The 14,250-nt window shown below is 36.6% G+C and overlaps 2 protein-coding genes across 11 annotated transcripts in view; one reads left to right on the top strand and one right to left on the bottom strand.

Moving 5' to 3' along the window:
• The window catches only part of LOC311221341 (endoplasmic reticulum aminopeptidase 1-like), a 73,290-nt gene extending 63,538 nt beyond the window's left edge, over window positions 1–9,752 (top strand). For both annotated transcript variants that reach the window (XM_084305244.1, XM_084305245.1), the window contains 9 exons: window positions 82–239; window positions 996–1,075; window positions 1,353–1,536; window positions 4,377–4,533; window positions 4,621–4,805; window positions 5,567–5,728; window positions 6,663–6,803; window positions 6,911–6,992; window positions 8,295–9,752. In XM_084305244.1, coding sequence (XP_084161370.1) covers window positions 82–239; window positions 996–1,075; window positions 1,353–1,536; window positions 4,377–4,533; window positions 4,621–4,805; window positions 5,567–5,728; window positions 6,663–6,803; window positions 6,911–6,992; window positions 8,295–8,441 — 1,296 coding nt within the window. In that variant the 3' untranslated portion in view covers window positions 8,442–9,752. The remainder of the gene's footprint in view (window positions 1–81; window positions 240–995; window positions 1,076–1,352; window positions 1,537–4,376; window positions 4,534–4,620; window positions 4,806–5,566; window positions 5,729–6,662; window positions 6,804–6,910; window positions 6,993–8,294) is intronic.
• Window positions 9,753–11,102: 1,350 nt separating this feature from the next.
• Window positions 11,103–14,250, bottom strand: part of CAST (calpastatin) — a 61,878-nt gene continuing 58,730 nt past the window's right edge. For all 9 annotated transcript variants that reach the window (XM_084305379.1, XM_084305381.1, XM_084305382.1 and 6 more), the window contains 2 exons: window positions 13,003–13,069; window positions 11,103–11,923 (listed from right to left, as the gene is read on the bottom strand). In XM_084305379.1, the coding sequence (XP_084161505.1) occupies window positions 13,012–13,069 (58 nt within the window). In that variant the 3' untranslated portion in view covers window positions 11,103–11,923; window positions 13,003–13,011. The remainder of the gene's footprint in view (window positions 11,924–13,002; window positions 13,070–14,250) is intronic.

Here is a 14,250-nt window from a genome sequence, read left to right as displayed (position 1 = left end):
CTTAGCTACTAAATTCATTGTCTATGCACTCCATCTTCCTCCTCTTCTTACGTATCTTCTTTTTCCCTCACCAACAAACAGCACTGGACTAAAGGAGAGACTCTTGATGTGAAGGCAATGATGAACACTTGGACACTGCAAAAAGGTTTTCCCCTGGTAACTGTCACAGTGAGAGGAAAGAATGTCCACCTGCAGCAGGAGCACTACATTAAGGGAACAGATTCCCATTCATCCACCGGGTAAAGAAAATGGGAAAATCTCAGCCCACAAACCATAGTACTCACCTATGGCAAACACAGATATACAATAATAGCTTTCACTGTTGTTTCTTAAGGAATGCTCCTTGAACTGATTGGATGTGAGTCTTTCCCTGTGCAGCTCAAGACAGTACTACTACTGCAGTAGTTACAGGTGGCTACACCTGGTGTGCCTGACCAAGTTACTGGTAGCTGTACAGCTACGGTGGCTGGGCACCTAGGTGAGCTGTGTGAACTCGCACTGGAACACGCCAGTGGAACTAGGCTGAAGGTCCATATTGTTGTAGCTTTGCTACAACATATTGTCGTAGCTTTAAGAAGCTACGACAATGACAATATGTCGTGCTACAACATATTGTTGTAGCTTTAAGAAGAGATTTAAGAAGAGATTGGACTGTGCACCTGTCTGAATTTAAGAAGAGATTGGACTGTGCACTTAGGCACATGGTCTGAACTTTTGGGTAGACCTGTGCGGTGTCAAGAGTTGGACTTGATGATCCTTAAGGGTCCCTTCCAACTCAGGATATTCTATGATTCTATGATTCTATGCTGTTAATGATCTCCCAGGCAAATTAAATCAGGGCTAGTTAGGTGCATGTGGTTCTGCACCAAAACAGAGACGTGAGTGCAGGTCATTGCTGTCATCCTGCAGGTAAAAGATACTCATCAGCTGTTAGACTGGGCCAGGCTGGAGAAGCTTTTGCAGAGTTCTTTCATTAAATTTCTGTTTTGCATTAGGTACTTGTGGCACATTCCACTAACCTACATTACGAGTAAAGCTGACACTGTGCAAAGATTTTTGATGACAACTAAAACAGGTAATTTATTTGATTAATTATAGGTGATGAATTTATTCAAAGTTTTTCTGTAAGCTTTTTAGCTTTCCAGGTGTTTTTTGCTGAATTGACAACTTCAGCTACTAGTACAAGATAAATGATTTTTTGTCATCTCAATTGCATTGCTATAATAATCTCTTAGTATATTCAGGATTCATGTTATAGTTTTATTTAAATCTCTGAAATGAGACTATTATTGGGTATAATATTAGAGTGATTTTGAACCACTAATAAAAAGGAATTATATTTTTGTTTATAGATGTCATCATTCTTCCGGAAGAGGTTGAATGGATCAAATTCAATGCGTACATGAATGGTTATTACATTGTGCACTATGAAGATGATGGATGGGATCATCTGATCAACCTTTTGAAAGAGAACCATACAGCGATTAGCAAAAATGACAGAGCAAGTCTCATTAACAACATATTCCAGCTTGTAAGGTAAGGCATTCTGTGCAAGTCAAAAACAATACAAACTGCATTCATGAGTTTATACCACTAAAGTTGATTACATATACATTTTTCATTATATCATTCAAATAGGAGCATGTTCTTCTCTTGCTTACAGCAATGTAAACCCGGGATTTCTCATTTGCAGTGGCCTTATCCAAGTATATTTAATAAAACAGACAAGAAGACATAATAATCCTCATGGTCTGTGAAGTGTTTGAAACAGGATGTAACTCACTGTTTGAGTCTTGTTTTTAAAAGTGAGATTTGGAGTGAAGTTCTCAGTGAAATTCTGCATTTGCTGTGTTAACTTAGTGTCACATGGTTTTTAATTGTAACTTCTGAGTTCAACTTTCACAGGGAAGTGGCAAATACATGTGTACTATTGATGATAATGACCTGTTTACTGTGGTAATGAGGTCTTTCTCATGAGATTATTAGAATTACAAGAAATACTAAGAAACTGAGTCCACATCCTATTTGCAAGTTAAGGTTTTCTTTAAGATAAGGTAATTCTTCTTAATGTGTTGTCACTAATTCTCAGTAGCGTGTATTTAACTAGTAACACTTTTACACCATGAAGACATTGAGAGTGTAAACATGGCACACCTTTGGTTAAGTGAAAAATATGGGTTAACAGATGGAGCTGTCAGAGCTTATAGCATTACTGTATTTTTTTTGTAAGGTATTTTTTCTGCTGCTAACATTGGGCTAATGAATGCATACAAAATGGAGCATATATCTGTTTTTGATAAAACTTTATTTTTCTTTGAAAGTTTTCTTCATATAATTTTCTGCTAAAATTTTAGCTTCTGAGGAAGCTCAGTCGATGTAGACACTTAGTGTCTGGATTACAACTGTTCTTCTAAGTACCCGAAATGGTCATCAGCACATCTTCATGCAACCTATTAAATCTCTCAGTCAAGATTTTGCAAATGAGCTAATGCTAGGAGAGCGTTTATGTGGAAATACTGATGTTCTCTAGTATTGTCAAATCTTTGTCCTGTCCTGCATCACAGGTAGCTGTGCTTTCTCTCTCAAGTTCAAGAAAGGGGAGCATGGAAGCAATATTATGACTTCCCTGGTCCAGTTGGTGAGCAAAAAGGCAATTGAGTAGGTGGTAGGGCATACAATCTCTTACTCTGTAATTCAGCAGAGGTTTTTAGACTGTTTTCCAGTAGGCATTCCAGGATGAGATGTTGCGAAAAGACCTGCTATATTCAGTGTTGAATATATATATGACATATATCTCAGTTGAACTGTATCTTGTTGAACTGAAAAAAAAAAAACAACAAAAACAACAAGATGTCCCTTGCACTTGCATCAGATAAAGGTTACAGTCAAAGGTGGCAAAATTACAGCCCCAGGTAGGGTTGCTCAGTGAGCTCAGTTCAGCGTACAACAGAGAGCTATGGCACTCAATACATGCCTAATTTCTGATGTGGACAATACAGCAAAGCCAACCTTTAAGCAGGGACCAGAGGAAGAAGACCAGTGAAGCTATGACTAGTAGCTTTGACTGAAGAGCTTCCTTTTAATGTGAGGAGCAGGGAGAAACATACTCACTTAGAAACCTGAAAGTCAGAGATGGAAGATGGCAGAAAACACCAGAGGATGATCAGAAGCTAAATTCTTAGCACGACATTTCACAGATGAAAAACAGAACAGATTTGAAAGGGGAGTAAAAATAGGTCATGCTCAATACAGACATGCTAGTGGAAAGATGCTGGTGTAAAGTGATGGAGTAGGGTAGTGTTTTTGCTCCTGGGAAGACACTGTTTCTATTTGTCAATTAGAAACAAGGCTCTTACAGTAATAAAAATGTGATGTGATTATAGCCATGATTAGTCTTAGTTCTGTGGATGTTATTACAAAAAAATGTGTCTTAGAGGTGTTTGCAAACAAAACTGGAACAGGTGTGTATACTGAGAGAAGCAAAGAGAACCAAAGAACTGAATGCATTAATTGCTGATTTTACAGCACTCCAGAAAAAAAGGTGGTAAGGAGAGCTGGAAGACAATCACGTGAATCTGAGGTGGCAGCTCAAAAAGAGATGCCAGCAGGGCTAGTCAGCTTTTTTATCTGGACAGCAGAAGAAAGGTTTTTATAGTTCAAAGTTTGAAGGGAAAAGGGGAGCCTGAAGAAAGATTGCTTAGAGAAGAAAGGAAGAAGGGACAATTAGAGATGCAAATTGCATTAAACTTGGTTCCTTTTAAGATGGGTGACTTGTATTTTGAAGAAGAGAAAGGTGAATAAGGACAAAATAAGAATGCATATGGGGAGATAGCATGGGCAGAAAGAAGCAGAAAAAATGTTTCACAGAAGGATAAAAAAATTACCAAGATAAAGTGAAATAAGTCCTCTTGCATTTTCTCTATTTTTTCTTGTAATAAATAATTGAGGTACATCCTGGCAGACACAGAAGGCTTGAGCTGTTAGTTAAAGTGAAGAACCAGCTGGGATTATAGCTGTGAGGTTTTACTACAAGAGATTAAGTACCTGCACATCAAGCTAGAAAGGTGTTACAAGGGAAATATGTTCAGTGATTGGATTTCTTCTGTATGTGCTAAATAGAGAAAAGTGAGGAGACAGCAAGAGAGAGACAGTGCTTTGATGACCATGGGACAGGAGAGAAAGTGGGTCTTACTGATAACATTCCCTTACAGTCCATTTCTTAGTTCAAAGACTAGATATTATGTTTCATAGCTTATGTTATTTGCTCAGCTGCATTTGACTTCTAAAAACAAAGTTAAAAAACTGTGTCTTGGATTTTGCTTTTGTTTTGTAAGCTTAATTGCAACTTCTTTTATCCCCTTCCTTCTTCTCTTTAGAATAAAAAAAATTCCAATTTCTAAAGCTTTAGATTTGACTTTATACCTGAAACGGGAAACACAAATCATGCCTGTACTCCAAGGTATGAATGAGTTGGTTCCTATATACAAGCTGATGGAGAAGCGGGATATGGATGATACAGAAAAACAGTTAAAGGTAACATTTTAAGTATCTAGAGTTTTGTAACTCTGCCTGCACCTTGTAAAAAGCGCTTTATATATAATTTTTATTGTCTTGTTTTAGGAATATATAGTCAATTTATTTAAAGACCTAATTGACAAGCAGCTTTGGAGTGATGACGGCTCAGTGTCTGAAAGAATGCTTCGGCAGTCCCTGCTGCTCTTCGCATGTGTGCGCAGATACCAGCCATGTGTGGACAAAGCAGAGGAGTATTTTCTGAAATGGCAGAAATCCAATGGAACCTTGAGGTCTGTTTTGGAAATAACTTTTTCTTATAGTGTCTTTTCTGATACTTTAATTATAGGAAAGTTAATTTACAGAAAGAGATGAAATGGAGTCCTCTTAGCAATCTGAAGTTTAGTCTTTTTAGTTCTGTATCTCATACTTTAACTCATCACTTCCTTCCCGTGCTGGTGAACTTATATACCCAAACTAGCACGTATGTCATGTAGTACTCCCCAGCTTGTCTTCTCAGATACGTGAAAAAATTCTTAGAAAAATTCTTTTTAGAAAAGTGAAAATTACATATAAATATATTCCCTTCTGTATCTGTCTGGAGACTGCTCTATAAAAATAGGTAGCTGCTGTTCATGACATCTGTGTAATTTGTGCTTCTCACCATGACATAAGAACTCTCTCTAAAATACCCTCCAAAACATCTCTGAGAGACTGTTCTGGGCAGGCCATAGAAGACTATATTGGTATCCATCGTCTATCTTAAATACGAGATAGATGGGAAAGGAATATACAAAATAAGTGAGGAAAAAAAAAATAAAGGAATGAGTGAAATATTTCTGGAAATCATTGCCAGGGCAGGAACACTGTTGTGATACAGCCTGATATATTTAACTGTTTCCCAGCAAGAAGGATCACTAATACCCATGAAGGACTAGTATTTCTTAAGAAACTGTCTGTTATGTGAGTTGATGTATGATGGTGTTGAGGTTATATTTCTGCAAACATTCCTAAATATGACATGGAGAGTAACTTGGTGTTCAATTTGTTGTAGTTTGCCAGCTGATGTGAAGACAGCAGTGTATGCTGTTGGAGCACAAACATCTGAAGGTTGGGATTTCCTCCTTAGTAAATACAGACAGCACTCATTCAGCATAGATAAAAGTAGAATTGAATTAGCTCTCAGCTTCACCAGAAATAAGGATAAACTTCAGTGGTGAGTAGTGTGTTACACAAGAAGAGAATTGTGTTTTGGGGTGAATAACCACATACTGACACAGGAACTAGTATCATTCGGTCTTGTTACATACGTGTTGAATTTCAGGATTTATAAAATGCATTACAGATTTTATACACTAAGAGCAAGTGGCTGCAGCATTTCATTTAAGGGTTTTAGTGCCAGGAGTCAATGTGCTCAGCATTGCAGCAGCAAATTGGGATGAAATATAAACCTACCCAGATACCTTGTCTTTGCTTGACAGACACTTCGTTGTTTACCTTTTTAGTTATTTTGGTTATAGGTGTATATACTCTTTCTTACAAAAATGTGTTTTCTCACTTTTGAGAAAATTGAGTGCTACTGAAGTTTTCAGATATTCAAACCTTCAAAGCTTGCATTCTGTAAACCTGCTTTCTGCCTTCTGGTGGGGGTTATGAACTACTCTCTCTATGGAACTCACTCTCATTTAGCTTGTAGCTATGTAGCTGTTTCATAATGTTATTTTTTGTATTTGCTGCTCTTTGGACATGTTAGTCAGGAGTTTGCAAGGACTGAATATTCCACTGACAGTGTAGAACAAATTTATTTCCTACAAGGGATTAGGGAGGTTCCTATTAAGTTGGAAACTTTTGAATAGAACCAAAATGTAGACTGTTCTTATAATTTATATTCAGCATGCAGGTCTATTAAATAGTTGTAATTGAAATGAAATGAAATGAAATGAAATGAAATGAAATGAAATGAAATGAAAGTAATAGGAATGGGAAGGATGGATATACATTGTAAAAAATTGGAAGTAACCCAACAGTGTTGGGACCTTTAGAAATGCAAACTTTATAAAACAGTAGAAAATACTAAGCAAGTAATCATTTGTCATTTTTATCTTTATCTACTGGTCTAAACAACTTCCATATGTATTATTAATTCTTAGGTTACTGGATCAAGGTCTCCGTGGTGACATCATAAAAACTCAGGATCTTCCACACATTATTGTGTATGTTGCCAGAAACCCATCTGGCTATCATCTTGCGTGGACGTTTTTAAAGGAAAACTGGGAGAAATTAGTAGAAAAGTAAGGAACTTGCATTGTTTTACTGCTGCCTGTACCCAATTATACTTTTACATGCTATTTTCTACCAAACTGTATGTTTTCTAAGTGTAGGTTGTTCTTTTTGACAGATTTGAACTTGGTTCGAATTCCATAGCAACCATTGTCACTGGAGTGACGAATCAGTACTCGACTAGGCTACAGCTTGCACAGGTAAGCCATTCAGATTGGCTGTTCTGGTTTTAAAAACTAGTTGTAGTTTAACTGAAACAAAACTCTGGTTTAAATTTTAACATCTTAAAAGCATGACTAGTTATGAAGTATAAGAATAATATCCTGTGTTTTCCTTGAGCTTAACTCCTTGAGGCAGAGCATTAAGCCAGTAGAAAGGAGAAAGATGTTTAAGCAGTGGACTTGGATGCAGAGTATTCATGTATGTATGTGTATGTAATGTTCGTGGCTCTCTTCTGGAGTGTACTGAGGAAAAATAAGAGCAAAAGCAGGTCTTCTCACCAAGCGGTCTGAAGGGCAGTGATAAGGATAGTGTGCTCTATGTCTGCTGCTCCAGGGAGAATTCTCCATGTTTCTGGATGTCAACATATGATAATCATTTTGTCCACCTATTCCACTTCTGTCAGTGTCAAACAAACAAACAAAACCAAGACTGGCCATTGTGCAGATTCAAAGTCCTACAATGGGATCCCCGACCATTTTTTTGGAAGCTGAAATCCAGATTTCCTGGTTTGGGTCAAAACACAGGCAGAAATTATATGACCATATTAAGTACAAAATGAAATATAAGGAGCAGTGCATTCTTTTGTACCTCATTCTCACCACTTGTTTTAAATCCAAATGGACTCTGACAGTGTGTCAATAGAATGCTATAGCAGTGCCACAGGCTGCAGGGACATTTCTGTGCCCTACCTAGAATATCTGTGCATCTCTCTGGGGGATCTGCAGGACTTATGACATAAGAGTCTCTGCAAACACACTGGCAGACAGACAGTAAGTATAAGGAGAGAGACAATCCAGCAATTCTTTTCCATGTATCCTACTTGTACCTTTTGTGTACTTTGTACAACTATTTGCATCTTGCATCCCACGTATATCAGCAGGGACAGTTTCAGTTCACAGCCGGAGACATTACTTGAACTGCCAGTGAAGGTGTGTTACCAACTGAGCAGCCAAGAGGCAGAGTAGGGGATGCATTTTCTTCTCTGGGGAAGTCTATACACAGACAGACACTGCTGTCCATGTGGTTGTTGAATGAGCAAGAACCAGACAGATTCCCCTGCACAACAGTTTGTCACTTCCTGCAGCTGCTTTTTTGTAATCTGATGTTAAATGTAATCTTCATCAGTTTGTGAGATTGAGTCAGTATCTTTTTGAAGGTTTTGAAATTTTGAAGATAATTTCTCATGTCAGGTGGTGATGTCAGGTCATTTATCGTGCTACTCTTTAAGAGACACTGCTGCCTCTTCATCAGCTGTCCTTCCACATTTTTTTATTCAACAGGTGAAAGAATTCTTCAGTTCTCTGGAGGAAAAAAGTGCACAGCTTCGTTGCATCCAACAAGCTATTGAAACCATTGAGGACAATATACAATGGATGGATAAAAATTTTGAGGATATCAAAACATGGCTGCAAAAGAATCACCTATGAATTAGGATAATTTATTTTTGTCAAAAACAATTGTAAGGCACTGAAAATTCATAGGAGTAGCAGCAGAACAATTTTAAGTTAGTTTCTCTAGAAGCGCGCTAGGTCTGCACTATTCTTCTTGCTGTCGACTGAAAATATTGTTGTATTTTTAGGTAATGTTAAGGAAATGAGCATACATTTTGTGTGCAGAAAAATCTCAATCTTATTTTAGACGATTAATCAGTTAATTTTAGCTGGAAATCTTGGTTTTAATTATTCCTTTTACACCTGATTTGAAGCGCAACAGCTACCGTAGTTACTCACAGATGTTTAAGAGGAGAGATAGTCATTTGTAATGAGCTTTATTTCTTATCTCTAAGGATTGTAAGCTAATTACTGCGAGAACTGATGAATATTATATGCTAAGAAGATGTTATTATGTGCTTATGTTACTTAAGAAATGAGCTGAAGTTTTGGAGTTGTTTTTTTTTTTTTAATTTTATTTTATTTTAAAGACCCACTAGTGAATGAATTTCTTCTCTGCTCACCTATGAAAATTCCTCAGTTCCAGTACTAGTATTAAAAAAAGAAAATCCAACTATTACTGTAATTGCCTAAAACACTTGATTTCTTTGCCTTGATAAACATAGCCTTGATGTGATTTATTAGTTTTTATTTTCTCTGCTGTTTCCTTACTGGCTGAAGCAGCCAGCAACCGTAACAAAGACTGAGACTTAAGGAAAAAAAAAAAAGCATGAGGTGGAATAATCATAACCTTTCAATTGTGCCTTGTTCCCTTTTCTCTCTGCTAGAAATAATATCTCATTCTGAGAGCTCAGAAAGGCTTTTGAATTCTACTATTGAAGGACAAAAGTTCTGTCACAGCATTGTAGGAAAAAAAGTTTCCCTCTGCTTTCTCTAGCCATTTACATATAAGGAATCTTGTACCTCATAGCACATTAAGGAAATGCATTCTGAAAAGGCTGTGTACCCTGTTTACCAAAATTTAGGAATTTTTCAGATTGACTTTCAAGTTTTGCATTCTAATGAACAGCTGATGTTTAGTTCTTGTCATACAACGACAGTGAAACTTTGCAAAGCTACTACAGTACTGCACTGTTGTATGATGTAGTAGACAGGTACACAGCTTGACTAAAATGTAATTTCTTTTGTGGTGGGATGTCTGGATAACTATCTAGTCTTCAGTTACTGCAAAACAAATAGGAGGTGTTGAGACCGACTATTTCAGATATTGATGACTGCTGCTTGCTTTAAAAAGGTTTCAGAGCAAACTGAGAAGGCAAATTAATAAAAAGCAATATTTATATGTTTCTACATAGAGTGCTTCATTTCTGTGTGTATGTTCTTTTCTTTTGCTATTGTAAGCAGTAACTTACATTGCTGGTTTCTGCTTTAACTGGTTCATTTTGAGCTGCAGGGATTTACTTTTGTTTCTCAACTGTGGGAGAAGAAATATATTTCTGAGACTTCCCCATAACACAGTCCCCTCGCCTCCCCCCCCCTTTTTAAAAAAAAAAAATCAATTAATCAGTCTGGAGTTTCAAGCATATATCTAGATACACTGCACCCCTCTCTGTGGGACAAAGACAGTTATTCACAGACAGGTATGGTGACAGGGTATTTCTCCCACAGTACATCAGTAGATTTCATTGTGTCACTTCATACCAATCAATCATTAACAAACATCTTAGACATGTAGATGTTTGCATCAAGAAGAAAGCTTGCAAACAAAGCTAGAATCACATAATACTGAAATTATTATGTACATCGACAAGAGAATCTTAACACTTACAGGGATGCTTGCAGAGTTCAAAAACTTCATTGAAAGAAAATATATCTTCTGTCACTTGAGAATGACCGTTAACCACTTGTATGTATTACGTCTCAAATTTTAACTGGATTTTTTTCAGCAAAATAGTCACTTCATCTTGTTTCTTAAAATACTTGTGCATACCCGTTTAGCTCTTCCAGGCCTGAAGCCCCATTTGGCCCTATTTAGCTTCTAAATAGCATTAGAAATCAAAGGGAAGGGGGGGGAAAACTGCAGGTAGAGCTTGATCAGATTGTTGGGGGGATTCATAAAGCACCTCTGACAAGTATTTTGCCAATGCTTTTTAAACACATTAGATTCAGTTTTAACAGGCCAATTTCTGAGCTTTCTTTCGCCTTCCTGTATCTGTTCACATTAACAGCTGTAGTAAATAAAAAAAGTTACAAACATCAGAGTGCATTCTTAAAAACTTTATTAGTGTGACACAGGTTCTCAGTACAGATTGTTAAGTAGAGTCAAAATTCTGTTTATCCTCCAACATAAATCTCAAGGCCACCTGTCTGCCACACTACATTCTAGAATCAGCTATTGGAATCATTACAAATATTGGCCCTAGTATGATCTTCCTCTGTAAACTAATGGTGAAGCAGTACGTGTGTAAGATGTGTAAAAGATGTTTTAATTATTATGAAGACAGAGGAAAACAAATGGAAGAACTTGGCACACCTAGGTCCCAAAAGCTCTACCTGTAACAGACATACTAGAGGCCCGCTCTTGCCTGTTATCTTGAAGACCAGGTGAATACAATGCTCCTTACTGCATTAATTTTTGTTTTATTTCCGCAGTCCCTTCTGGAGTATGAGAAACAGAAGTAAGGACTAGAAATAGTGAAAAAAAAAGCAAACACAAAAACGTCCGTCTTCCAACCTGAATTTCTCTTAATATCCGCTAAGGCTTATGTACTTTATTTTTCTGTTCTGTGATGATAATGATGTCAGTGGTACACAGCAAATTTTTATCTTTTCAGTCCAGGAGACTTCTGAAATTATACAAGAGCAGTACAGATGCAGTTGGAAATAAAAAAAATCCTTATCGGTGTCATTTTGCAGTTGTTTTAACAGCAGCTAAGGCGTCATCAAAAATACCTGCTTTATTATTAGAATGCGCTTGATGAAGCAGTTAATCCCCAGTTTTTTTTTGTCCTTTGGATAACCACAGCTTACCTCTGGTTTCTTACCAAGAACTTAAGAAAGACAGTATACAGCCATGCTGAGGTGGGTTGATGATAACTAAAGCTCATTATATTCCAGAATGTTTAATATATTCACTGCAATGCTAAAAATGCTAGCACATGAGACTTCTTGGGAGATTTAGAGGCACTATGTGGAGATTATGTGCAAAAGTCTGCATTTTTTTTTGGCTTTGCTATTAGGTTCTGAAATATATTTCTTACAAATATAAAGCATCCTTTCCCACTGAGATCTGAAGAAAATTACAAAAAAAAAAAAAAGTATATCAATACAGTAAAGTGAAAGGCTAGGAAAAAAAATCTTAATCTACTGCTGGAAAAACAGAAAACATGAAAGAAGTCCAGAAAATACCACTGTACAAAAAACATCTAGAATAGCTACATGCTTTTTGCATCAGCTTTGTTCTTCAGCAATAATTATCCCCAATAAAAAGAAGTCTTTTCACATCAAGTGTCAAGATCCTGAGGGGGAGAAAAAAAAGAAATGAAAGAGTTAAGAATATTAACTTGGGAAAAAATGCAAATTACATCTGTGAAGGATAATGAGAAACAAATATCTAGTGACAGAAATAAATCCAGGAAGAAGAAATATCAAAAGAGAGGAGATAATTTTTCCAAAAGTGATACTGCAGTTAAGATTGGCAGTTCACTGCTGATACGAAGCAATGATGCATCTTGGTCTTCCCTAAACCTTCCGACTGGATTTAGCTCCATCTAATTACCGATGCTCTCTTATGAATCAAATCTGCCTCTCAAGACAGAGGGCAGCAACTCCTCTGCATGTGACTCAGAAGGCTGGAATTAGAGCCCTCCTGGCCAGTACTCAGATGAATGGAGACATACTTTAGGTGTGCCTTTAGCTTTCTCCTGCACACCCCATTAAACTCTCTTGCCTAAAGGACTTGTATCAGGCATCAGTGTGGTTATGATACTTTCATGAACTAAAGATGATGAGGAAAGACTAATTATTTGCATTACAGGTGTGATCAAGCTGAACAAAAAGAAGTACACAGTGGCAGTGGAACATGTGCACTGAACGAGGCTGTATTTGTGCCAGGAAAATCAAGAACAGAACACTGAGACCTGCTACACCTGTCAGCATAGCTGTGAGGGTTTTTTTTTTTTTTCTAAATGTGTTCTGGATGCTGTTCCAAAATTAGCCTGGTGGAGACATAACCTCACTGTCCTAAAGACAAAAACAACCAGTTGAAATGAGCTTAGTCTATATAAATTCTATGTAAAAGGTCTTACTAGGGAAGCAGTATGCAATGCTTTGTAATTCTTAAAATTACCTCTATTTAGATAAATTTAGCTACAGAAGGTAATTTTGTACAAACTGTAGGGACAAAGGATGAAAAAAAATAGTTAGGCCTTTTCTGCATAGGATTATGTATTGAACTTCAAAGTCATTCCAAGTGTTTTCTGTAAGAGTTTCTCTACGCACATCTTGGTTTTAGTTAAGACTGTTACAGAATTTAGCTTTAGTAACACTAGCAAGAGTTATCTTTATGGTAGCTCAGAGAACAGGGAAGAAATCTCACCCAGTAACGTTAACGTTTAGCTCGTTTTCTGCTTCTCAGATTTGCTGCTGGAGGACCGTCCCTTTGCCTACATAAGAGCAAGAGAAGTAAGAGATAGTAAGAAACTAAACTAAGCTAAAATCGAAATAACACAGTGACAGATATCATCAGAAATTATAGTTCAGATGTAAATACGATCTGCATTTGAAATTCAGATGGTTCAAAAAGAATATTTGTATCTACTATGGTATATATCCATTTTTCCTCTGTCCCTTTATTTCAAATAACAAGATCCATGGCTGACTTCTTCATTCCCTATTTCTCAACTTCTTTTTAAATGCTTTTAAAATGCTTTTTTAAATTCTTTTTAAGTAATCCAGTCACTATAAAGAACCTTAAAAAAACAACACATCCTTCTGAAGAAGAGTTAAAGACCTTCCAATTTTAAACTGAAAACTTTAAGACACCTCTGTTACTACACAAAAGTAATAGCCATTCCACAGTAAACAAAAATCCCATCACTTAAAGTTTATAAAACAAAATTTCCATGATAGATGTTACCATCTGATTCAGACATCTATGTGCACATATTCTATGAAAGAACAACTTGATGTAAGAAGTTTGATCATTACCTGAATCCCTCCCCCTTTTTTTTTTTTAAATTATAGAAACAACTGCTTTCCTTTTTCCATAGATTCATTCTGCGTAATTACAAATATATGTAAGCTTTGATTTCATTCATTTTTTAAAATAAATTATAAAAATTTGAGTAAAAGACATGTAGTAGAAAGAATACATTCTAATAACTTTCAGAATTCTGTTATTTGAAATTGACACGATACTCCAGTATTAGCATTTTATGTGTATGCTTATTGGGGAGCACCTCTTGTGCTGAGTGCAGAACATTGGGTTTTAGAAATCAAAAAGATGAAAAAATGGAAAGAGGTGAGAAACCACTGCAGAATAAAGAGGTAAATGAGAGAAGTGATAGGGATCCAGAGGCAGTTACAGTGAAGTCTGAGTTTTAGATAGCAAATATGGGAATAAGCATACTGTGGAACATACACTGACCCCACTGTACAAGAATGTATTCAGTTCAAAATAATGATGGTTTTAGTCCCCATTTATCCAAAACCTCCCTTGAAATAGGCAGGTGCTTCTCTCTTATGTACACGCTAACATAAATGTCCCAAATTGGACATAGTGCTCATAATTCTCCCCAGAGTGCTATTATGTCATATAAATCTAAATTTCATCTGTTTGTCTTTC

Source organism: Netta rufina, assembly GCF_964035555.1.
Source record: "Netta rufina genome assembly, chromosome: Z".
Lineage (NCBI taxonomy): Eukaryota > Metazoa > Chordata > Aves > Anseriformes > Anatidae > Netta > Netta rufina.
The sequence above is the reverse complement of the archived record's forward strand: the minus strand, read 5'-3'. Positions and strand labels throughout refer to the sequence as shown.